Source organism: Anomaloglossus baeobatrachus, chromosome 6 (assembly GCF_048569485.1).
Source record: "Anomaloglossus baeobatrachus isolate aAnoBae1 chromosome 6, aAnoBae1.hap1, whole genome shotgun sequence".
In the NCBI taxonomy this organism is placed as follows: Eukaryota; Metazoa; Chordata; class Amphibia; order Anura; family Aromobatidae; genus Anomaloglossus; species Anomaloglossus baeobatrachus.
This window is the reverse complement of record NC_134358.1, coordinates 447,914,562-447,941,270: the sequence shown is the minus strand read 5'-3', so window position 1 is coordinate 447,941,270 and position 26,709 is coordinate 447,914,562. Positions and strand designations below refer to the sequence as shown.

The 26,709-nt window shown below is 43.1% G+C and overlaps 1 protein-coding gene across 4 annotated transcripts in view; it reads left to right on the top strand.

Moving 5' to 3' along the window:
- The first annotated feature begins 8,883 nt into the window (after positions 1 to 8,883).
- The window catches only part of RBMS3 (RNA binding motif single stranded interacting protein 3), a 963,285-nt gene continuing 945,459 nt past the window's right edge, over positions 8,884 to 26,709 (top strand). For all 4 annotated transcript variants that reach the window (XM_075315252.1, XM_075315249.1, XM_075315250.1 and 1 more), the window contains exon 1: positions 8,884 to 9,499. In XM_075315252.1, the coding sequence (XP_075171367.1) occupies positions 9,425 to 9,499 (75 nt within the window). In that variant the 5' untranslated portion in view covers positions 8,884 to 9,424. The remainder of the gene's footprint in view (positions 9,500 to 26,709) is intronic.

The window sequence follows — 26,709 nt, the reverse complement described above, 5'->3', positions numbered from 1 at the left end:
TCCTGCATACGTGCGTCGCTTTCTATGGCTGGAATTATGTCACAACATTTGGACTTGTACCGGGGATCTAATAGTGTAGCAAGCCAGTAGTCATCAACACTTCTAATTTTGACAATACGAGGGTCATATTGGAGGTAGTGCAGCAAGAAGGTGCTCATGTGTCTTGTGCAGCCATGCGGACCAAGTCCATGCTGTGTTTTTGGCATAGAGGTGTTAACCGTTCTTTCTTCCTCTGACATCTCCCCCCAACCTCTTTCAACTGAAATTTGACCAAGGTCTCCCTCATCCGCTGAGTCTTCCATGTCCATGGACAGTTCGTCCTCCATTTCTTCATGTTCTCCTGCACCTTCCTCAACATTTCGCCTGCTACTATGCGCCCTTGTTGATCCCTGTCCCCCATGGTCCCATGCCTGCCGCGTTGGTGATGATGAACGTCTGGACCTTGGTGATGTTGTTGTCTCTTGCGCATATGAATTCTCCTGTAGTTTCTCCCCTTCCTGTTGTCCCACCCCCTGACTCCGAATAGTGTTTAGTGTGTGCTCCAGCATGTAAATGACTGGAATTGTCATGCTGATAATGGCATTATCAGCGCTAAACATATTCATCGCCGTGTCGAAACTGTGCAGAAGGGTGCATAGGTCCTTGATCTGAGACCACTCCATCAGGGTGATCTGCCCCACCTCTGCATCTTGTTGGCAAAGGATATACGTCATGACGTATTGCACCAGGGCTCGACGGTGCTGCCACAGTCGCTGTACCATGTGGAGAGTCAAATTCCAGCGTGTCGGTACATCGCATTTCATGCGATGAACCGGCAGGCCGAAAGACTTCTGGAGTGATGCAAGTCGCTCAGCAGCGGTGGTTGAACGGCGGAAGTGAGCAGACAGTTTTCGTGCCCTGTTCAGAAGGCCATCTAGGCCGGGATAGTGTGTTAAAAATTGCTGGACAACAAGGTTCAACACGTGAGCCATACAAGGCACATGTGTCACCTTGCCCAGGTGAAGGGCCGCACCCAGGTTTGCAGCATTGTCACACACGGCCTTACCAGGCTGCAGGTTGAGTGGAAACAACCATTTATTAAACTCAGTCTCCAGAGCTGCCCACAACTCAGCTGCTGTGTGACTCTTATTTCCAAGACATTTCAAGCTAAAGACCGCCTGATGCCATTGCGCTCTGCTGCCAGCATAGTAATGAGGGGTGCGTGATTCCTTCTGCACAGTTAGAACACTGGTGGCCTGACCAGGCAGGCTTGGGGTGGAGGTGGAGGACCCAGATGAGGTGGAGGAGGCAGAAGCAGTAGCGGAACTTGTACAGACAGAGGATTAACACACAAGTCGTGGGGACGGCAAGACTTGTGCAGCAGACCCATCACCATCTATCACCATAGTTACCCAGTGCCCAGTCAGCGACATGTAACATCCCTGTCCATGCTTACTGGTCCAAGCATCGGTGGTGGAATGCACCTGTTCACACACAGAGTTTCTCAAGGAAGCGGTGATGTTGTGTGCGATATGCTGGTGTAGCGCAGGCACACCTTTCTTAGAGAAGTAGTGGCGACTGGGCATCTGGTACTGGGGCACAGCGACAGACATAAGGTCTCTAAAATCCTGTGTGTCCACCAGGTGGAAAGGCAGCATTTCGGTAGCCAAGAGCTTACAGAGTGATAAAGTCAACCTCTTAGCTTTGTCATGGGTCGCACTCCCCTAAACCCTCACAACCGAGCCTCTTCCTGACGTGAACCAATCTAGTATCTGCGTCTCATCGTCATCAGTATGTTCCTCATTGTCTATAACAACAGGTGTTACAGTTTGTGAATAAGGGTCAACATTATGCTCAGAAACTTAGTCCTCACGGCCTGAATCAGAGTCACAAAGATTCTGGGCATCAGTGCAGACCATTTCCTGGTCTGTACTCACTGTAGCTTGGGAGCAGACCTCTGATTCCCAGGCTACAGTGTGACTGAACAGCTCTTCAGACTCAGCCATCTCAGTCCCACCATACTTTGCAGGGCGGATGGAGACTTCAGAGCTGGGAGAAAGCAAGTGTGATTGGGATGACAACTCAGAGGACTGGTGTTTTTTGGAAGCGGTAGTTGAGGTGGAGGAGAGGGCACTTGTTGGACCACTTGAGATCCATTCAAGCATTTTCTTTTTTTGGCCATCATCAACCTTTGTTCCAGTTGTTCGTGTTCGTAAAAAAGGGAGCACATCGGATTGTCCACGGTATGTAGTAGACATCTTACTTTTGCTGGAATATGGTCTATCTTCAGCAGATGTTAATGGAGCTTTGCCACCTTCCCCACGGATAAACCCTTTTTTTCATTTTCCAACACACCTCTTCCCCTTTCCACCAGCATCTGTCATTTTGCCACTCATTTTGATTGCGACAAGATTGTGCACTTAAAATGTGGTAGTAAAAATTGAGAGGTGGTGTAGATTGCAGCGGTGGTCTAGCTTTATTAACAGCAGAATCAATAACTATCCCTGACAATGCAACTACAGCTCTTAAAATGGCAGCATAGTTTGCTATTAGAATGGCTTAGTAACAATGAGTTTCAGTGTGCAATGCAGAGGTGCCGCAAATATCTTTGCACCAGTGGGACAATAATGACGTCCAACAGCCACATTTAGGATGCCACTAAGTTTCCTCAGTGTTTGCTAGTATAATGACTTAGTGACAATGAGCTTGAGTGTGCAATGCAGAGGTGCTGCAAATGGATTTGCACTAGTGGGACACTAATGAAAGTCCAACAGCCACTTTTAGGATGCCACTAAGTTTACTCAGTGTATGCTAGTATAATGGCTTAGTAACAATGAGCTTCAGTGTGCAATGCAGAGGTACTGCAAATAGATTTGCACTAAAGGAAACTAATGGAAGTCCAACAGCCACTTTTAGGATGCCACTAAGTTTACTCAGTGTTTGCCAGTATAATAGCTTAGTAAAAATGAGTTTGAGTGTGCAATGCAGTGGTGCTGCAAATAGATTTGCACTAGTGGGACACTAATGAAAGTCCAACAGCCACTTTTAGGATGCCACTAAGTTTACTCAGTGTATGCTAGTATAATGGCTTAGTAACAATGAGCTTCAGTGTGCAAAGCAGAGGTGCTGCAAATAGATTTGCACTAGTGGGACACTAATGGAAGTCCAACAGCCACTTTTAGGATGCCACTAAGTTTCCTCAGTGTTTGCTAGTATAATGGCTTAGTAACAATGAGCTTGAGTGTGCAATGCAGAGGTGCTGCAAATAGATTTGCACTAGTTGTACACTAATGGAAGTCTAACAGCCACTTTTAGGATGCCACTAAGTTTACTCAGAGTTTGCTAGTATAATGGCTTAATAACAATGAGTTTGAATGTGCAATGCAGTGGTGCTGCAAATAGCTTTGCACCAGTGGGACAATAAGGAAGTCCAACAGCCACTTTTAGGATGCCACTAAGTTTCCTCAGTGTTTGCTAGTATAATAGCTTAGTAACAATGAGCTTGAGTGTGCAATGCAGAGGTGCTGCAAATAGATTTGCACTAGTGGGACACTAATGGAAGACCAACAGCCACTTTTAGTATGCCACTAAGTTTACTCAGTGTTTGCTAGTATAATGGCTTAGTAACAATGAGCTGGAGTGTGCAAAGCAGAGGCGCTGCAAATAGATTTGCACTAGTGGGACACTAATGGAAATCCAACAGCCACTTTTAGGATGCCACTAAGTTTACTCAGAGTTTGCTAGTATAATGGCTTAGTAACAATGAGTTTGAGTGTGCAATGCAGTGGTGCTGCAAATAGCTTTGCACCAGTGGGACAATAATGAAGTCCAACAGCCACTTTTAGGATGCCACTAAGTTTCCTCAGTGTTTGCTAGTATAATAGCTTAGTAAAAATAAGTTTGAGTGTGCAATGCAGTGGTGCTGCAAATAGCTTTGCACCAGTGGGACAATAATGAAGTCCAACAGCCACTTTTAGGATGCCACTAAGTTTCCTCAGTGTTTGCTAGTATAATGGCTTAGTAACAATGAGCTTGAGTGTGCAATGCAGAGGTGCTGCAAATAGATTTGCACTAGTGGGACACTAATGGAAGTCCAACAGCCACTTTTGGGATGCCACTAAGTTTACTCAGTGTTTGCTAGTATAATGGCTTAGTAGCAATGAGCTTGAGTGTGCAATGCAGAGGTGCTGCAAATAGATTTGCACTAGTGGGACACTACTGGATGTCCAACAACAACTTTTAGTATGCCACTAAGTTTACTCAGTGTTTGCTAGTATAATGGCTTAGTAACAATGAGCTGGAGTGTGCAAAGGGCAGGAGGGTACAGTGGCAGGTTTGTGGGTCTGTGTAGAGGAAAGGAAGCCTCACTTTATATCCCTCCTTATTGGGAAATGCAGCGAGGAAGTCCCTGACGTTAGCTACACAGACGCTCTTATCTGTAGCTGTTAAAATCTGTTTTCACGGACCTGACTGTCACCTATGGCTCGGAGCCTGCTGTTATTAGCCCTTACAAGGGCTAAAAGAAACTTCTATCCTTATTCTATATAGCGCTGTGTTTAGAGCGTACACAGCAGTATTGGAGACAGGAGCTACGCCAGCGGTGACTGACACCCAGACGCAGAAGGCAGATAATGGCGTACCCGTTTTTATAATGCAGGGTCATGTGACATGGACATCCTCTTACACATGCCGTTGCTTCTCTGGCTAAAAGTCCACTTAGCTGTGTGTGTGTCTGGGATTGGCTGACATGCTGGCCCGCCCCACTACACGCGCGCGCTTAGGGAAGGAAGAGAAGGAAAAAAAAAAATTGCAATCGCCATTATCCCAGCAGCAGTGATCTGAATGCGCTGTTCCCGCACACTATACGCTGAAATTTCATAATAGTGTGAGTCACAAAGTGACTTACGCTATTACAGTGGAAAGCCAGCTAGTAATTAGCTTGGCTTTTTGCTGCTAGAACCGTTCTTGAATGTAACTAAAACAAACGAGCTATTGCAAAAAGCTCGAGTTCTAGTTCGATCTAGAACAGCCCCCAAAATCACTCGAACCGCGAACTGGAGAACCACGAACCACGAACCGCGCTCAACTCTAGTAGGGAGCACAACTGGTGCAACTATATACAAGGTGGAGTCCTGGCCACACATAGTCCTGTGACCCAGAAGTCCATCAACTTTCTATTATTCTCCTAAAAGAAAACAGGTTAGCAGTCATAAATTTTAAACTTTTTATATCCAAATTCCAGCCACCCATAGTTCAGTGGACCGGTTGTCCATTTTTATCAAACACAAACAGGGGAAAGAATCAGGGTGTCATCTTCGAAAAGAACAAGGGACTAGGGAACAATCAGGCTGGCGTCTTCGAAAAGAACAAAGGGGCAATATAGGGGCTAGTTACATGTTGGGATCCCGGTATTTTACAGGTTGGGATCCTGTTCTGGCACAGCTCCAGGTACCAGGTAGTCTGTAGACAGCATTGTCTGAGTTCCCTGGTTTTGAGAGCTTTTTGCTGTGGGGCTGCTGTGGGAAGGTACTACTGGTGTTACATCTTTCCGATGTATATGTATGTCCAGGGCGTACCACCCACGTATACCCATTTGTCGGGTGTATTCAACTTTATCACCCGGGTATACATCCTCTCCTCAGTGACCTCTTTGTAGATGGGCCTCAATATCCCTCCGGGACACAAAGATGTCTCTTCTTAGTCCTGGTTCTCTAATGAACCCCCATCCGGTCTCCCGGTTAAAGTTTAGGACTTGGCCCTGTCTCACTGGGCCATGTTCAGCTCGCTTAGCCTTGCGCAGTCTCTGCTTGGCTGCCAGGTTCCCAGCTTCCTTTTCTTCCCACTGAGCCCTCTGCCGATCTCTTTCCTTTTGGTACTGGACCAACTGTCTCTCATTGAGGATTGCAGTGGCATTCTGGGTCAGGACAGGTCACAGTGGGATAGCCAGTCCTGGATAGCTGACCGGTAAGGCATCCCATGAGAAGCAGGGTGTTGTTGCATTGGGTGCTCGGGCTGGTGGACTGTGAAAGGGCCCTACGAAGGTATCTGGGCCTTGCAGGGTTGCTGGGGTCGCCTTACCAATCTCCGCTGTAGCTGGGTATGCCTCTTTGCCTGTGGCACTGAACGCCGCCTGGGTCGCTGGCGCACACCCCAGTTCTGTCACCTCGGCCGCGGCCGCTCACTGCTCGGCTTCCGCCTCGAACCTCAGCAATCACTTCTTCATCCACTTCACCTCCCTCCTCGACTAGGAAGCTCTGGTCAGGGACTGGTCGCAAGTCTAGGGCACCTCCCGGTGCATCAAGGAGGTTGGTCGCAGCCATCTCGAGTTTCAGGCCGTCCTGGTTACCGCTGGCCATTACTCATCTGGAGCGCTCACCCCTCGTCGACCTTTCACTGCTCTGCCTGGACTTCTTTAGTAAGTTTCGTTTCCTGCTTGGGGCGGGTCCAGCTTGTTGGCGCCAAGCTGCTACCTAGCCCACGAAGGGCGGTCTTCTCCCCTCTGGCCTGCACCTGGCGACCGTTGTTTTCACGGATCGCTACTGTGTCTATTGTCAGGTGTCCTGTCTCTTAGTGCGCACCATTTTTCAACACTCGGCAGAGTACAGGGGGCGGGGCTTATTTCCGTGGTCTTTTTTAACTGCTCTCTGCATGACGCAGTTTAATTTCTGTAGTAAATTAATGGCGGCTTCAGTTTCCACACAGTAAAACAGTCTATTAAACACAATTCTGAGATTCTGAGGCACACAGTGCCCGGTTATACCGGGCACAATCATCCTGCTTGTGACGCGCCTGCCCCAGGGCCTTAGGTGACTCGGTGTCGGGCCGGACTAGTCCAGGATAGTCAGCGGTGGCGGGGCCCGACTGCGTGACTCTGGTGGAGTCAATTAATGTGGCGGTATTGGGAGAGATGGTAATAAAGTTTGTATAAGATTCGTAAGGCCACCTGTGGATGGCGGCTTTGGAGCCGCGGCTGCTGGACGGGACCTCCGGGGCTGGTGTTGTGGCAACTGAGGTGTTTCTTGCTCCCAACAGGTGGAGCGGATACCCCGGGGCAACAGTTTGGAAAGTCTATGATGGATATTGATGGGGTGCAGGACAAAGCAGACGACACAGGGATTTTCAGTTAAGATGTTTTTACTCACAGTTGGTTCCAATACTGCAGCTGACCGGTTACCCCGTGGTGTGCCAGAATTCACTGTTCCGGGCCTCCGCCAATCCCAAATAGTTCAAGGGTCAGTAACTATGCACCCCTCAATGTGCCTTCCCTGGCCGTCTCACTAGCGTCGACCTTTTCTAGACTGTCCTACGCCTCCGCCACTGAGCCGGTCCAAAGGGTGGCTGACCTCAGTCTTTTTATTGCACCCCCTTGCAGGTAATGGGGGGCAGGTTGTTGTGGCCTCGGATGCCTGAAGCAATCTCCCGAGCCTTCGGATTACTAAAGGGAAATGTTTTCCTCCTTTAGCCTGGGGACCATCCCCAGCTGTTGCGACCAGATTCCTCCACCCCGGTGTTCTTGGTGGAATAAGTCCAAGGAGGCCTCCCACACATCCGTGGCACTCTGGAACCCTTTCCTAGGTGTCACCTGGACCTAGCAGGGCCCCAGGGTCTTCACCAAAAAAACAAGTCTTCTCACTCCTTTCTCTCAGACTTTCTGTCACAGACGCTCTCACAGACTCCTGTCCACTGTCACTTCTCTGACAGACTGCCCACACTGCCTCTTTCAAACTTGAACTAACTGGTTTTTCCTAACTGACCCACTGACTCCTCCTACACTCCCCTTTGCCAGGCTCCACCCCACTAGGACAGTGAATGGGACTTAATTCCCCATAACCAGGTATACTGGTCGCTACTCCTAGCATTAATGGGGTACCTCCCTTAAACCCTGACCCTGTGTGTGTCCTAACAATTGATGTGTGCAGGTTTTGTCTGTGAACCGGTAGATTACCCCTTTCTTAACCATGATGGGATACCACACCTCTGTCTGAGGTGCAGTATCTCTGTAGTGACGAAAGCCTCAGGGGCGCCATAATTGTACTTGTATAAATTCTGGCTGGTGACCGTTTCATGCAGCTAGATTTGAATCCCCTATTATTTTGATGGCTGGACCATATATGACAAGCTTTTCTATCCACCCATTCACCTTTTGTGTCTCCCCTATTTCCTCATAGACTGTAAGCTTACGAGCAGGGCCCTCACTCCTCTTGGTATCTGTTGAATTTAGTTATTCTTTAATGTCTCATATTGTCTGTACATGTCCTCTCTAAATTGTAAAGCGCAGCAGAATATGTTGGCGCTATAGAAATAGAAGTTATTCTTATTATTCTTATTATTATTATTATTATTATTATATTAAACAGAGTATACGTTCATTCCACTATAAACTATATACAATCTCTATTTATTCAGTTAGCGCATTATTATATGTCTTACCCATTAGTAGTTGCGTTCATTTCTTATATTCTTCATTCTCTTTAGTTTCCTTATATATACAGTATATTCAGTTTCTATGACCTGATATAAACACTGTAGTTCCCTAGCAAGTGAATTGCATTTCATTCATATTTATGTCGTTGGGAAGAATCCAGCAGCACTAACTTATGTGCGTAAAGTGTTTAGTAAACAGTTTCTTGTGAGATCAATGGTTGCTGTCATCCTCTGGTTGCTAGCATCAAGCGTGCTTTGACATGGTGGAGTAAGACATGTGAAGGCTGCTCTCAGATAGCCGGTAGAGGGAAGCTGTACTTTGCTTGCAGCAGAGCTGAGGCAGGCGATTTCTTCTTAGAGGAAACACTGCAGCCTTCTGGACTGCGTCTGCCTCTCGAGGGAGAGGCTGACTGTTGTTCCACCCACAGGCTGGAAGGAGGGGGTTTGAATGAAAGACAAGACAAGCCCTAAACACCATGTCACTCCGAGAGGGAGACAGCAGCAACTAGGCTGGAAGGGTTTTTTTTTTCTTTCTTTCTTTCTTCCTTCCTTTCTTTTTTTTTACCTATTAGGGGGAGGAGAGAGACAATTCTGAGAGACTGAGAGTAAGAAAGGAGAACAGCAAGCCGGTTTGCAGGAATTCTGAGTTACAGCATACAGCTTTCCTGGCTACTGTCACAGGACTTTACCTCCAGCACATTCTGGATTTATACTACAGACAAGCTTCTTTTAGGAATAAGGAGATAATAACAGAGGGCTATCAACAGGGGAGAGGAAGGACAAGCAGCGCCTTGTGTGATTTTCTTTTTACAAATCTAGATTTTTGATGTTTTCTTTGTCGTATTGGAATTAGAGATTGGTAAAAGGGAAAAGAAATAATAATATATATATATTGAGGCTGAGAACTCCTAAGAACAACATCCTTGCTGTCAGGAATAGTGGTATCAGAGAAGGAAGAAGGGCCTGGGGCATTACTCCCTGTCAACGAGTTTTCTGCATCTGATATAACGATTCCAGCTACATGGGCAAACGTTTGGAACAGCAACCAATGTACCCTCAGTACACTTACTACTATCCTCATTATCTCCAAACCAAGGTATGAGACAGCGCCGCAGAGAACCTCCAGTGGTACCCATAGTATGTGATTGTGCCCTCAGTGGATGATGGATAGGTGACCGCTATGAATGGCAGTTTGCCTTATTTCAGTTGGGTATCACACAGAGATTACACAGTCAGAAAAGCAGGAAGGTCAAGCAATGTGGATGGCTCACCCATCCCCCAAACCGTCTTGTTCTCTTTCTATTTCTAGAGTATAACTCTTTTTTTTTTATTATTTAATCCTTTGTTGTCTGCCACGAGGATTATATTTGTCTTCTATATGAGCATAGAGGTCTCTCTTATCGGCAGCGTGCAATTCTCCTGACATAGGATGGAGATTGGCTTGGACAGTCAAATGTATACTCTTGGATGTAAATATAGTCTCGATGGCACTTTAGTGAGATCTGTACAATCTGGGCAGATGAAAGCCTTTTCCAGCTGCAGGGGATTTCTATGCTGATCAACTTTAAGTGGAAAATGCACACGGCTAAAGAGCCAAAAACAATCAGATTTGTTGTTTTGCAAGTTTTGGGAATTTTCTAACTGAGCAGCAAACACACATCCAGAGGTGAATGCAGCAGTTTAACCATTTAGATGTAGATAATTAATACATAAGGTTGATCTGGGACCTGCTCTCTGTCCTTACCAATGTCAGAGGTCATGAGAGACATGATATAAATAGTAATGTATATGCGTTTGCTAAGAATGAGCCATCAGCTCTCATAGAGAGATGTTCAGCATCAGCTACAGTGCATTTCACTAAAACTGCTTAGTCAGGTATTCTGCTAAACATACTACTGTATATTGTCATGTATAGTATTACAAGCAGAACTTTACCCACTAGACCCTTAAGGGGACATTTCCTATTCCATTGTTTGCAATGTCAAGGTCAATTTTAGAGTCAGCTGCACCATTTAAGCCCTTTTGAAGGCAGCTGATAGGCTTCTTTGTCTCGGTAACAGAGACAGCGTGCATTGTCGGTGGTAGAAATGACTAAAAGAGCAATTATACATAAATGACTGAGTTATCTTTATTCTCTGGGTTGTTGTTAAGAGCATGCTGTGTGCAAGTGGAATTTCCACAAGCAGGGGGATTCTATCAATGGACACTACATGTATATAGATGCAGAATAGGTTTTTAATATTTGGCTTCGGTAGTTCATAGAAATAAAGTGCGTATAATCGTGGTTATAAACATAGTAAGATGTGTCGTGCTTGTGTCTGAAACAGCATTAGTCACAATAGACATGTGGCATCTGGATCCCATTACTTTAACATGCTTTCAGTTTCCAGCTCAGAGTGAGGATGCTACGAGAGACCCCAAGACATTGGATGCTAGTTCTTCTCATGTCTGTGCACTAAGCTAACCTACATTTCCATAGTCTGACATGCTTGGATGAGTAATAATTGCTTAGCCAGACACAATACTCATTAATTAATTATTGCCACCATTGCTGTCCATTTGGGGTTTACACATGTTTTGTGCCACACACGCCACAAATTGAAAAAATATGTCACCGTTAAAGCTGAGAAAGCTGAAAAAAGTGGGTGAAGTGCACTTGAAATGAACCTGCAGGGGCCTATGGGAGGAATTTTATAGGCCAGATCACACGTAGGTTAGAAAAAAATGGTGATCTGTAGCGTAAGAATCAGATAGGGTTCCTATAAACTTTGTATTGCTCCATAGTCTGAGAAATGCCAGTAGTGATGTCCTAGATTGAACCGGCACTTGAATTCTTTCGGCAAAATGTCTTCTTGAAAGACAACTATATACTTTACTATTGAATGAGCAATTTGCTAATTTTGAAGAACTATCATTATTAATTCAGCAATAAATGGCCCAACGTTTCAGGAAACAGAATGAGGCGTTGGCCAGCATTTATCCATGATGATTGATATTTCAAAAGATACACTGCTTTATCGATATGAATTATTAATGATGGCCATTAAGGGCTGGATGGTATTATAGTCCAATTCAGTTTCCATGGAAAGCTTGTAATTTATAGAAGTTAGATAGTAAACACACGAATAGACGAATATCATGTAACCGGCATAAAAATTCCATTGCCGAGGTTAAAAGGGTCTTAGTTGGCAGCTACAAGGCAAATGCAGCATGGTTATGACTGTCTATAGTAAGTCGAGAGGGGAAAGACAATATCTGTAAAGCAGATGAATGACACAATTGTATGTTTAGTATTCAGATTTGCATTAAATTGTTCGAGAAAATATTTCAGGAATGTCTATGTCTTTTTCTTTCTATCCATTGAATGTTACTACATGTATTAGAGGTTTTCCCTTCTCATTATTTAGAGGTTAACCCTTTTACAGTCACATGTCTGGCTAAATCTAAAAACAAGTTTATTCTCATTTTTTCATATATTTTTTTCTTATTCCACATCTTCTTAAGTAAACTGATCTAAATAGTGTAGGGTTTTACTCAAGTAAGGGGACCCATTATATACTGCACATATTAAGTATGCAAAACATCACATTCATTAGTATACACTTTAATAATGATATAAAAATAGAGCTAGTCTCTCTCCTATGAATATTGATCTTTCCATCTGGTTTCTAGAATTTGTAAATGATTCTCTTCTGCTAATGAAGGTAGATGGCAACCCAAGAGAATCGTGAGCAGGCTAATCATGTGGAGAGAAATTAGGTTCAGTAATTGTCAATGACCTGAATGTAGCAGTCTCAATAGGAAACTGCATCAACTTTAAAGGCATTTTGGAGATAATAGTGATTTTTATCAGGCTTTTCATTTTCCCCATGGTCTTTTGAAATATTCCTCATTCCTGAAAAATTGCTCATACTATACTTCCTAATACAGAATGTACACTTTTTATTAATTAGGATGACTTGTTACTGATTTATGAGAATTCTCTGCTTATTGGAGCCAAGTTCACATTTATATACATATAGTAGTAATATTCTTTTCTCTTTATATTGTCCTATAAAAGTCTGCACCGGTTTATAATCCCTGCGCTGGCTATGCCCTCTACTCGTGCTGACCGAGTATAGATTTTCCAGTCCCATCTCTTCTTAGTAGGTTTACTACTTTTTCCACTTTGGGCCATCTGGACATACAGAAGGCCTTGTCGAAAGAATTCCAAAATGAGGAGGTTGATATAGCCATCCTTGCTGGTGGTGTAAAGCCTGTGTGTGGTGTCTGGTGTGAGCGAATAGTCAGGTGTAAGGAGTAATTCATCAGCCACTCGCTGGTTTCAGGCCCCAATTTCTACCATCTGCAGCCTGGGCAGGAGCCAAAGGCATGATAATCTTGTTCTAATAATTCCCTATGTACAGAAGCGTGCTGTAAATATTGCTATAAATTATAACCCTGTGTGCCTAGATTGGTTCAGAGCATCATATTTGGCTAATTACACCTTATATGGTGAATCTAATTTAGAAAAATATTTGCTTTTTGGACCAGTTCTATTATAGCGCCATCTGATTTATTTGTAGCCATCGAGATAAATACAACCTGCACTTGATCAGTATAATTAAACATGACAGTTTGTACATTTTCAGCCAATTGTGCATTTTATTTTTTGCTCCGTATTATCCTGTTATCATTGACAAGTCTTATGAGGATCGAGTGTTGTCATATAGAAGTTTATCTTTCCAGTTATCCCAGACGTTATGTAACCTGGTACATATGTTAGTGAAAAATCAATAGAAAAATAGTCTTTGGAAAGTACAGTATCCTACTTTGTAGGAGTAAACAGAGCCGGAGCCGTAATAAGTGGGGAGTTATTTGGCTTTACATGCTTTTAAGGCAGATAAGAGAGAGAGGAAAATGCATAGGTTCATTTCAGGTCACGTTGGAAATGGCCTGAACACAGTTGGCTTTACAGAGATATGATTTCACACAGTACTTTTCGTCTTTATGAGTACGTTTGGCAAGAACAGCTCATTCAGTCACGAACATGCCAGTTCTGAAGCTTCCAGGAAGTCAACTCCCCCCTCCCCCCCCTTTTTTTTTTAGAAAAAGTTAAGAATTCCTTCTAATGTGTTGTTTTGAAAATGCCTTTAATGGAGGAAATTTATACAAGTCGAAACGGTTGATATTTATCCAACCCTTGATTCCAGGGCTGTACTAAAACTGTTTTCTAAGAGTGTTTGAGGCACAGCTGTATGCAATTAAAGAGCGTAATATTAAAAGCATGTGTATGGGAGATCTATTATGATAGAACTGTTCCATATAAAATGGAAGAACAGAGGAGCGCGGAGCTCTGATTGATTCATGCATTGTTGTGTTCTGTGTGTGATCTTTTGGGGATATGTTTTTCAAGTCCGTTTACACACTGTGTTGAGTAGGCGGAAACAACTGTGCAATCTGCGTTCACAGAAAGCACACAGAATATTTCAGCATTTACGTCACAATGTTCTCTGTATGCACAACTAACAAATTGCTCGGTTTACATTTTTCTCTTTTTTTATGTTTATGATTTGGAAAACTGAGTTGAATTTACTCTTAGGAATGTTCTTTCTTGGTTATTTGCTTGTTTTTTATTTCAGATGCTTTTACAATAGCTTTGAGGTTACACTAATAGGGTAATTTATGATGCAGGTCACATCAATGCTATTGGCCCAATTACCTTTATCCTTGCTGATACTATAGTGCTGTTTATATCGGAAAAGGAAACAATCCTGTTTGTAACCCCCACCTGTGCAAAAAAAGAAAAGATAAGGATATCGAATGAAAGCTGAACCTAAAATAGTCTATATTCATCAATTGATTGTCATAATGCCAGCTCATATGCTTTAGGAATAGAGGTGATAAATGCAACTCTCAAACTGAAACGCGTCTGGTCTGTTAATTATGTATTACTCCCTACATCTATTTCTGGAGTAATACTATGTATGATTTTTTTTAATATTTCTCAATAAAGCAAAGGTTTTATGAAACTCACTGATCTGGAGACTGGACCATTTACCTTTCCCCTAAGCCCTAAGTCTCAAATCATGCAAATTTGTGTAAATACATCCAAGGGATTTAATTTAGTCTGAAAAAATTCTGTCAGATATAAAACTTTCTCTTTCTCCATGAGGATAAAATGAAAAATAATAAATAACCTTAATACTCGCCTTTTCTTACCTATTCATATGCCACCTGTGCTGCCACAACTCACTGGTCCTCCATGTTGGTCTTCTGTTCTTTTCTCCTCCTGTTCTTTCTCCATTCCATTGTGTGACATCAGTTTGATTCTTGTGAATGGCTTCATGTGATCACATGCACTTCATGATGTGGGATCACCAATATATTACCATGTCAGGCCAATCATAAGGCTCAGATTAACCTCACAAACCAGAATGGTGGAAGAACAGAAGACCGATGATGAGGAATGGAAGCTGCGGCAGACTTAGAACAGGTGATAAAAGGTAACTATTAAAAACTTTTTATCTTAATCTTTTCAAGCTTAAAAGAATCTCAAATCAGATCCTCCAAAAAATTGGTTCGGTAAGATCCAAATTTCTCAGAGAAATTTGTAAGACAGTTTAGAATTAACTTGCTCATCTTTATTTAGAGGAACATACTGAGGGATTTCTTTATTGGTACACTCCTTTCTGTGCTAGAGTAGGTGAGGATCTAAGCACTGTAGGAGCTTATCCTACCTAGAAATTACCTGACCATGTGTTTCTTGGCTGACCACTGACCAGTCAAACCAATAGTCACAATTTAATTTTACAATACATTCTGAAAGCTGTAAATGGATTGACAGGTAGATAATAGATAAAGAATATTATATACTATTATTTTATTTTCAGAGGTTTAAGAAAATGTAATAAAAAAGTAATAGTAGACATTCTTGTAATGTAACACAAAATGTCACAGAGTCTATGAAGACTTATGACAGAATCTGTTCTTTCATCTGTGATATGCATCTAATTGGCATGAAGAATGCAATAACAGTTCCTTACCTTGTCTAGATTGTGTGGAGAAAAGAGAATGGTTCTTAGCATGCAAATTGCTGGATGTGCTTTCTCATTTGACAGAATAGAATTAGGACTGAGGCTTTGGTTCATTTCTTCAACCACCTTGTCTTTTTAATAATGGTAGGATGCAATGAACTCTAGACTTCAAGTGACACCATGCACAGTCAGGAACTCCTCCTGAATAAAGATGCCACAATGGAAATACTAAATGAACAAAGCATAAAGGAAGATGAAGAGAGCTTCCTCTTGTATACATATCTCTATAGCTATAGGAAGTAAATTCACAGCCGTGTTTTATTGTAAGCTATACAGGATCGTAACAGAATTGTAGTAGGAGTAGTCGGCAACATCAACATTTTTTTGCAATTGTTAGTTGTATGTTAGTTTTAGGGTGTGCTCCCGTATGACGTATGACTCACATGAGTCTCGCATCGCATCACCCAGCACGGCTGCCCATTCTCCGGACAGAAGCGTCTCAGCTGCATTGAAATACATGCAGCCGACCCGCTCCTTTCAGGTGAGAAGTGGGCCGCGCCAGGTGATGCGATCTGATACTTGTGTGAGTCATAATGGCTCATGTGAGTGCTCCTTTATTCTGATGCTGCCATTACCAACACAAGACCAGATTACTTATGCACTAGCAGGATGCAATAATGATAAAGGTGGGAGCAGCACAGGTGCAAAATACTAATACAGCAGCCAGTCACATAGTATCAAATCATGGAGCATGTGGCTGCTAGTATTAGACATGCCCAAAGATAAGCCATGCATTGTACACCAGTCACACAGAAAGCAAAGGGACCGGCTTACTGAATAATATTGACGCCCATGCTATTAGATCAGGTGTTGTGCCCAGCAGAACAGACAGTCCAGTTAACCCAACAAACGCTAATGAACCTGGTTGCATCCTGCATAATGATGAAAAATACTTTTTTGGCTGAAAAATAGTCTAAAAAAATTAATGAGGTATTGCTCCATATTTTGTCCAAAATTCGCAAGCTCGTAATTCAAGGGTCCCCATACTTGCGAGCCCCTAAACTAAAGGCTGCTTTACACGCAGTGATATCGCTAGCGATGTCGCTCGTGAAAGCACCTGCCCCCGCCGTTTGTGCATCACGGGTAAATTGCTGCCCGTGGTGCACAATATCATTAGTCCACGTCACACATACTTGCCTGCCTAGCGACGTTGCTGTGGCCGGCGAACTGACTCTTTTCTAAGGGGGCAGTTTGTGCGACATCACAGCGATGTCACATGCCAGGCGGCCAATAGAAGCGGAGGGGCGGAGAGTAGCCGAAGGAAAGACACGCCTACCTCGTTGCCGGAGAACGCAAATATGGTGTTGTTCATCGTTCCCGGCAGGGCTGTGGAGTCGGTAAGCCAAACCTTCGACTCCGACTCCGACTCCTCAAATTCTCTTGCACCGACTCCGACTCCGGCTCCGACTCCGACTCCGGCTCCGACTCCGACTCCTACATATATTGCTTATAGTTAGGTGAAAAATTTATTGTAGTACATGAATATGTGTATGTGAACATCAGACATTTAATAATTTTTATGATACAATAATCAAGATATTTGGATAGAACATAAAATATATTTATTGGAATACAACTTTAGAACACAAAAAACTGTAATAAATTGTAAATATGTAATACACTATGTAATATACAGTAGATTACATATATATCTTGTGTGTGTATATACACTGTATATATATATATATATATATATATATATATATTTTACATATTTACAATTTATTAGTTTTTTGTGTTCTAAAGTTGTATTCCAATAAATATTTTATGTTCTATCCAAATATCTTGATTATTGTATCATAAAAACAATTAAATGTCTGATGTTCACATTGTACTACAATAAATTTTTCACTTAAATATAAGCATTATACTAAATGTTATTATTTAGTAAAATATTCAGCACATTCTGCATTGCACTCCTGTCCCCAATTTATTATATATTTTAGGAGTCGGAGTCGGTGCATTTTATACCGACTCCGACTCCGACTCCGACTCCACCAAAATGAGCTCCGACTCCGACTCCGACTCCACGACTCCGACTCCGACTCCACAGCCCTGGTTCCCGGGATGTCACATGTAGCGATGTGTGCTGCCTCAGGAATGATGAACAACCTGCATCCTGCACCAGCAACGGTATTTGGGATCTGAACGACGTGTCAACGATCAACGATTAGGTGAGTATTTTTGATCGCTAGTGGTCATTCGTACGTTTCACACGCAACAAAGTTGCTAATGAGGCCGGATGTGCGTCACGAATTCTGTGACGCCAACGACATCTCGTTAGCGATGTCGTTGCGTGTTAAGCCCCCTTTAATAAAAAAAAGGCTCACATAGGACATAAGTGTTTTTGAGATTTTTTTTTTAATTTATATCTTATGTGAGCCATTTTTTATTCTGATGCTCTTTACTTCGCTATGCAAAGTTCTGAAAACATCATTAACAGGTACCTCCAATTGTATATACATCTGTATCTGTTCTGATCTATTAAGGGATATGGAGCCAAAACGTATTATCATTGGATGTTTTATTTTATATTTTGAAAAGGTATCTGTCATCAGGATTTCTCACCCCAAATGATTTATTTGTTCATGTAGCTTGTTCATGTAGCTTTTTCAAAGCCAAGTCCATCAATACCTTCACATGGCCAGTCTGTTCCCTTTTACTGAGAAATCAGATTTGTAAAATGAAATTATATTTTTTGTCTCAGTGCCTCTAGATGTATAAGCGTTGCAAACTTCAAGCACTTGTTAAAACTTTCCTCATATTTTGTTTCTACAGTTTTCATACAGACGTATCCCTGGTAACAAACAATGCCTGTGCAGTCGGATTATCATACTTCCATCTTCCTCACTTTATGTGCTATGATCAAATTGGAAGGTTACCAAGAAGTAGGTGACTGCAATATCAGACTACACAGGGTTTGTTTATTGTCTGTTAGCAGAAAGATTTATCAGTTGGCAACGGAACGATAAAAAGAATGGTTTCTAGAAATAAAAATAATGATTCTTTAGACAAAGCGATTTATTCCAATTCTCAGTCATAAATGGGGCTGTGGTTCATTTACACGAGCAAATAATCTTTTAAACAATGAACAAAATGCAAACTATGTCAGAGAATTGTTTATACAGGATGATAATCGTGAATGAAATGGTTGGATAGTAATCGCTACATCGTAACATTGTACATTGTGTAATCTGAAGTGTCGGTGTGTTCAACGTTAAAATATCATCAGTGATAGTATTTATTTTGAATACATGATTTCATAAAGTATTTTACATAAATCTAAATTGATAAGGAGAAAAAGTCCAGCAATCCCACAAAAAATAAAATAAAAAATCCTTATTTCAAAATCTTGCCATAGGACAGATATTAAAAACAGAGCAGATGACGCATTTTGGATCGCAACGGATCCTTACTCATATATAAGATATGAGTAAGGATTCTGTGCGATCTAAAACGCATCATCTGTTCTGTTTTTAATATCTGTCCTATGGCAAGATTTTGAAATAAAGATTTTTTATTTTATTTCTTGTGGGATTGCTGGACTTTTTCTCCTTATCAGCTTGGACTATGCCTCACCGGTGACCAGCTGGTTTCGTCCTCCATGCAGTCCTGGTCTCCTGTCTGGATCTGGATTTCTAGCTGAAGTGGCTGATAAGTATTTTTTCTCTTTTGTATTTTACATACATCTCTATTGATACTATACAAAGGAAACAATCAAATTGGTAAATTGAAATGTTTATAATAATTCGCCAAATCACATGGATTTTCCAGGAAATTTAGATTCACAGAAAAGTTATTCCCTGTGAATTGAATGTCTTTTATTAAACTCCTGGGTTTACCCATACCCCAGAATATAATAAACAAGATGCAAAAAAACTAACAAGAATACTCACCTTTCCGTACCTCTGCTCCTCACCATCAGACATCCACTCTTCAGCACATCTTGTCACTACTGTTCAAAGGGATCTTCATGCTAGGCCAGGACTTCCTGTTCTGATGAGGCTGGAGACATTTATATGAGGTCACAACGTCATGACATTACGATATGCACCAAGACCATGCATGGAATTGTCCCAGGCCTCATCCGAGCAGATTTGGCTCAGAAAATTTCAAATACTCAACATCCGCACATAGCCTAAGGGTATGTGCCCACGATCAGGACCCGCTGGGTCCTGGAAACGGCGGGTGCTAACCTGTGGGGCCGCGAGTCTCCTCCACAGGAGAAGGCAGCAGACCGCAGCTGCTCTTGCCCACGATCAGGGTTCGGGGCGCTGCAGTCTCTATTCTGTTTGTGACTCCACCGCAAACAATTGACATGCTTGTGGCTCAGGAAGGTGCACCGCAGGTCAGTGTTTGCTGCGGGCCACACACACAGAGTGGGCATGGGATTTCTAGAAATTCTCTCTACTATGCTTGTACTGTACAATGCAATGTTTTGGACGCAGCTGAAACATGCTAGATCCAAAACATGGGGACTCACTCTTAGAGTGCTTTCAAGCCTAAATAATTCTACACTTTGTTTAACAACTATGATAGGTGTAATTATTATGTTAAAAGATCCTGTTGATCTGTGTAACCCATCACACATGTAAAAGTAGCTGTAGGCCAGTGCCTCTCTGACCATGCAAGCCTGACTAGTGAGATGCTGTTCAGGAGGCAGTCAGGATTTATAGAAGACCTTTCACAAGTTTGAGTATGTTAAACTGGAATAATAGTTGCAGACTTGACTTAAACATAGCTGTTAATTTTGTATTTCTGCTATCCATTTCAAAATATTAACTTATAAATTTTAGAGTGTAATTTATGTTATAGTTCAAATATGCTTTACAAGAGATTTGTCACAGGAGACATGTACTTCTTTTACTGTATCAGGCTGACCAATCATAAGCAGGTGTTATGCCAGGGAAAGAAGAAAACACCCTCCTGTTCTCAATAATATCTGCACCAAAAAGTTAACGCTATGTGCACAAAGTGCATTTTTTGGGCCATTTTTAGCTTTGTGTTTTTGCCATGCATTTTTCATAATGAAGTCAATAAGTGGAAGGGCTGAAAATCACAGGAAAAAACACCAAAAATTTACATACTGCAGATTATTTTCTACACCAAATCTGCAAGGAAAAAATAAGCAACATGTGCACAATACTTCAGACATCATTGACTTTGCTTGCATAATGATATGCAATGCAGATTTGTTATGAAACGGCACCAAAAACACACATCAAAAAGGAATCAAAGAACGCACTGTGTGCACATAGCCTTAAGCCCGCTACACACGCTTCAATATATCTCACAATCCGTCGTTGGGGTCAAGTTGTAAGTGACGCACATCCGGCATCGTTTGTGAGGTATCTGCGTGTGACACCTACGTGCGATCAGGATTGAACGCAAAACCGTTGATCGCAAACACATCGTATCATTCTCTAGAATTGAGCGTTTTGTTGCACGAACCTAGTCAATTGTAACGTGTGACATCCCTCATACGATTTTGTTGTCTGATGCTATGTGCGCAGGTGTGCGCTCTGCACCGCAGCTTAAAAAAGGTCCGCTTCAGAGCGCAGCTGAAAAGCTGCGTTCTGAAGCGCCTCACAATGTCTGTCATGCACTAATCTCTGTCAGTCCGTCACTATCTCTGTCCCTCACTCTCTGTCCATGTCAGTCTATCCCCCTCTCTCATATACTCACCGATCCCCGATCCCTGGCGCTGCACGGCATTCACACTGCTCCGGCGGCTTTTACTGTTTTGAAAAAGCCGGCCGCCCATTAAACAATTTCATATTCCCTGCTTTCCCCGCCCACCAGCGCCTATGATTGGTTACAGTGAGACACGCCCCCACTCTGAGTGACAGGTGTCACACTGCACCCAATCACAGCAGCCGGTGGGCGTGTCTATACTGTGTAGTGAAATAAATAATTAAATAATTAAAAAAAACGGCGTGCGGTTCCCCCCATTTTTAAAACCAGCCAGATAAAGCCATACGGCTGAAGGCTGGTATTCTCAGGATGGGGAGCTCCACGTTATGGGGAGCCCCCCACCCTAACAATATCAGCCAACAGCCGCCCAGAATTGCCGCATACATTATATGCGACAGTTCTGGGACTGTACCCGGCTCTTCCCGATTTACCCTGGTGCGTTGGCAAATCGGGGTAATAAGGAGTTATTGGCAGCCCATAGCTGCCAATAAGTCCTAGATTAATCATGTCAGGCGTCTATGAGACACCCTCCATGATTAATCTGTAAGTTACAGTAAATAAACACACGCCCGAAAAAATCCTTTATTAGAAATAAAAACACACACATATACCCTGGTTATCCACTTTAATCAGCCCCAAAAAGCCCTCCTTGTCCGGCGTAATCCAGGATGATCCAGCGTCGCTTCCACCGCAGCTGCATGGAGGTGACCGGAGCCGCAGCAGACACAGCCGCTCCGGTCACCTCCACACAGCAGATGAACACAGCCGCGCGATCAGCTGCTGTCACTGAGGTTACCCGCGGCCACCGCTGCATCCACCGCTGGCCGCGGGTAACCTCAGTGACAGCAGCTGATCGCGCGGCTGTGTTCATTTGCTGCATGGAGGTGACCGGAGCGGCTGTGTCTGCTGCGGCTCCGGTCACCTCCATGCAGCTGCGGTGGAAGCGACGCTGGATCATCCTGGATTACGCCGGACAAGGAGGGCTTTTTGGGGCTGATTAAAGTGGTGAACCAGGGTATATGTGTGTGTTTTTATTTCTAATAAATGATTTTTCGGGTGTGTGTGTTTATTTACTGTAACTTACAGATTAATCATGGAGGGTGTCTCATAGACGCCTGACATGATTAATCTAGGACTTATTGGCAGCTATGGGCTGCCAATAACTCCTTATTACCCCGATTTGCCAACGCACCAGGGCAAATCGGGAAGAGCCGGGTACAGTCCCAGAACTGTCGCATATAATGTATGCGGCAATTCTGGGCGGCTGTTGGCTGATATTGTTAGGGTGGGGGGCTCCCCATAACGTGGAGCTCCCCATCCTGAGAATACCAGCCTTCAGCCGTATGGCTTTATCTGGCTGGTTTTAAAAATGGGGGGAACCGCACGCCGTTTTTTTTAATTATTTAATTATTTATTTCACTACACAGTATAGACACGCCCACCGGCTGCTGTGATTGGGTGCAGTGTGACACCTGTCACTCAGAGTGGGGGCGTGTCTCACTGTAACCAATCATAGGCGCTGGTGGGCGGGGAAAGCAGGGAATACGAAATTGTTTAATGGGCGGCCGGCTTTTTCAAAACAGTAAAAGCCGCCGGAGCAGTGTGAATGCCGTGCAGCGCCGGGGATCGGGGATTGGTGAGTATGAGAGAGGGCTTCTAACTTCAGTTACTCAGGAGATTAGCGGTCACCGGTGAGTCTTCACTGGTGACCGCTAATCAGGACGCGACACAGACAGAGCCGCAGCATGACAATGAAGTCGGGTGAAGTTCACCCGAGTTCATTCTGACAGTGCGGCTCTGTCTGTGGCTGCTGTCATCTGCCATTCAGCTCTGCTACATGGCTGTCTGTGTCTGCTGTTAGCGGCCATGTAGCAGAGCTGAATGGCAGATGACATAGTAAAAACGCATCCCACATTACACACGCTTGGCAAGTCAATAAATAAAAAAAAAAAAAGGTGCTCAATGCATACGTCACAGAACACATGATCTAAAGGATCGCACACAAAATTGACCAATTTAACATAGACTACTAACGCTCGTGTGACAGCAAATGAACGACCAACGTGAAATCTCATAGATCCCGTATGCAACCTGGGCGTGTCACATCGCAAATGCGATTGTACAACTAATTGCAACGTGTAAAGTGGGCTTTAACTTGACTAATTGCTTGGACAAACAAGAGAAAATTAATTTTATTGAAAACATGGACAGATGGTGGGTACAAGATAAGTATGACTGTATGACTTCTTTTTTTAAAATCTCATGACCATATATTAAATTCCCCGACATCTGATAGCATTGGTGCAAGCAAAGGTAGTCAGAGTTAATTGAAATTTGCTGTAAATTTGTAAATTAATTCCAAAGTTTCATTTGGGCTCAAGTGAGCATAGAAATTGGTGTGCCTGTATAATACTTTACTAATGACAGCTCTGGACTAATTAACATTCCTAATTACTGTAAGTGCGCACTTTCTCTATTCCTCTAATACATAGCTTTGTTTTACAAGTTATACACATGTCAAATAAGGGCATCTCTGAAAGACTGAAAAGACTCCTAAAGCAGGAAACAGCAAAGACGAAAAACTGAGAAATTATACTTGGTCCTTTATTCATTTGCAATTGATTTGTACTAAAAGCATCCATTGCATTTCAAGGAAAGCTTTTAAGAGAAAACATTGTTTGAAAAACTAGCAGGCAAAAATAGCAAGTTCGACTATCAAGTGATGAGTCCGCTAGGTGGCTTCCTCCAGCTGCTCCGGGACCATCTTAAATTGATTCGCTTTCCAGATATGCATTGTGATTTTGCCCTGATGAAGGAGATTTTTATTCTCTGAAATGCGTTGAAGAAAAAATTACTACCAAGGATTTTGTCCTCCTGTCACTTCTTCCCAACAGAATGATTTAAACCCCTTCTTGTCTCCCTACTGATATGCGGCAAAAAAAACACATGTTAGGGAAGCCAAGATTGGCAAATATAAGCTGTAGGGCACCATCGGTTTACATTTCTTCCCAAGTTTATTTTTAAAGGGAACCAACCAGCAGGATTTTCATATATAAAGTAAAGCCAGTGCTATACTGGCGCTAGGATCTTGAATCTAAGCATACACTTTGTTCAGGGTTTAGATGTTTTATTTCAGAAATATGTACAAGTAAAATTCCAGTAATGCACTGCTAATTGATAGATAGGTGCAACAGGGATGCAGTATGTGGGTCGGGTCTTACTATCTTTTCCCACCCAATGCAGTAAAGTTCTCTTATGCTCTTATATTCACATGAGGAAGACAACATACTGGTTGTCGAAACGCGTTGTGGCTCATAAGTGTTACGGGGGGCTGTCTGATAATAACCTAAAGGAGTATCAGACAGTCAGGGTCCACCGTGCAAAGACTTTGCTGCAGACTATGGCAGAGTGCAATACCTCTGTTAACTCACAGAAGGATATAATAAGTAAGTAAAGCAATTCCTCCCTTACTTGGAGGGTGTGTGGAATGATCTCTGTTAATAATCACAGAGACAAAGGCAATGTGTGCGAAATGGCACCTACCTAGGTCCGCTCTTCTAGTGGTGCAAAAGAGACGAACAGCAGCGTAAGCCGCACAAAGCTCCTTCCTGCGTTCGCTCCACTAGTGTGCGAGGACACGAACACGAACCACTAGATATGGCACCTGCCTAGGTCCGCTCTTCTAGTGGTGCAAAAGAAACGAACAGCAGCGTAAGCCGCACAAAGCTCCTACCTCTGTTCGCTCCCCTAGTGTGCGAGGATACGAACAACTGCCAGACGCAGTATAAGGAACGTTACCCTAGCGGCAACGTCCACCTACGAGTCGAATCACAAGGCCCAGCCAGACCATGTGCCTCAGGCACCTGCCTATGTCCGCTCCCCTAAGAGGTAAGGATATGGACAGCAGCCGAAGCTGTAAGGTATAAGAACGCTACCCTGTCGGTAGCGCTCACCTAGCATAGACAGAGGAATGCCTAGAGGAACGCGCACAGAGCGTCTACTCTTATGCATGAACCAAGAGGACTGAGCGCCATGCGGCATGTGTCAGGGTCTTATATAGACTCTGTGCCTCATCCAAGATGGAGGACACCAGAGCCAATCCGCTGCCAGAACGACAGGAGTGACGTCATGCTGGCCTATCACCGAGCAAGGCGTCACAAGCACATGACCAGCGACCAATCGGCATAGAAGGTGTCAGAGACATGTGACCTCGTGTCAGCAATGATGTCACCCGCACATGTGCAATGGCTCCAAGATAGGACTTAGCCTCCGGCGCTCGCACATGTGCAGTAGCAAGACATCTGGACTTAGTCTCCAGCGCTCGCACATGTGCAGTAGCAAGAAATCTGGACATAGTCTCCAGTGCTCGCAGCAACCGTAACAATAAGGGACCATTAATAAAAGGTTGGCTAATTTTAAAAAACCCTTTGGTCCATTCTTCCTTTATAGCGCTCAATCAGAACGGCTTTTTTGTTTCCTTGCATATATTCCCATTTGTGGGAAGCACAGCAGGAGCTGCTTTGAGGAAAGGAGACCATTTAGCCAAATAGAAGTAGAGTTGCTGGACCTCAGGTACATTATCACGGAGGCCACAGGGTCTGCGCTGATGGAGCATTGTGTGTGATCATGTGATGTCCGGACTGAGCACACTAAAGCCACGACGTTAGAGAGAGGACGGCAGGAATCCTTCCATGGGTATATTCCCAGCCTAACACTGGGGTTGTGCAGGAGCGCACAACCCTTAAAGGTGAACAGTGGATACAAGTTTTTTTAGTTTTCAATATCGCTGGTACTCCTCATTGCGCTCCCGTCTTATTTTTCTTATTCAGTTTTAGCTATATCGCCATATTACTGCAGAGACTGCATACTTTATACACTAGTGTTGCCATACTATGTAGTTAACCTTACAAGTCTTCACTGATCATTGTTAAACAGCAAGCATGGTGAACATTATTTAATTTTTACAAAGATGAGCAAATCGATTCTTTAAAAAATGATTTCACTATGAATTTGTCCAAACATTTGGATACAACCACATTTTTGGGGATTAACTTTTTGCAAATTAGGCACAATGGAATCCAGCAAATTTTTAATATCAGGAAGGGGTGAAAAATAGAAAATACTGTCCTCCCCATAACTGTCCCTCTGACCCAGTTCTCCACCCCGTCCTCTTGTCCTTTTTGCTCTTTTTCTCTTTCTGGTTCTTCTGGCAGCACATGTGTTCATTTGAGGCTGTGACACACAAAGCATTGATTTTAACTCAGTAGATCCTTGTATATGTTGTAATATATACAGTTGGAATGTCATTGACGATCTTATTAGTGACATTAGATAATAGAAATTCTCCACTCATCAGGACAACCCTGTGTCCATGTATCCTATAATGGCATGTGGATGGCATTCTGTCAACAATTTGATTGCCAAATGGGGAAGCCACTGCAAAGAGTGTGTCTTACTCAATAAATACCATCAAATATTATAGACTAGATGATCACTTTCACCACATTTGACCTATCTAAACTATAAATATGGACAT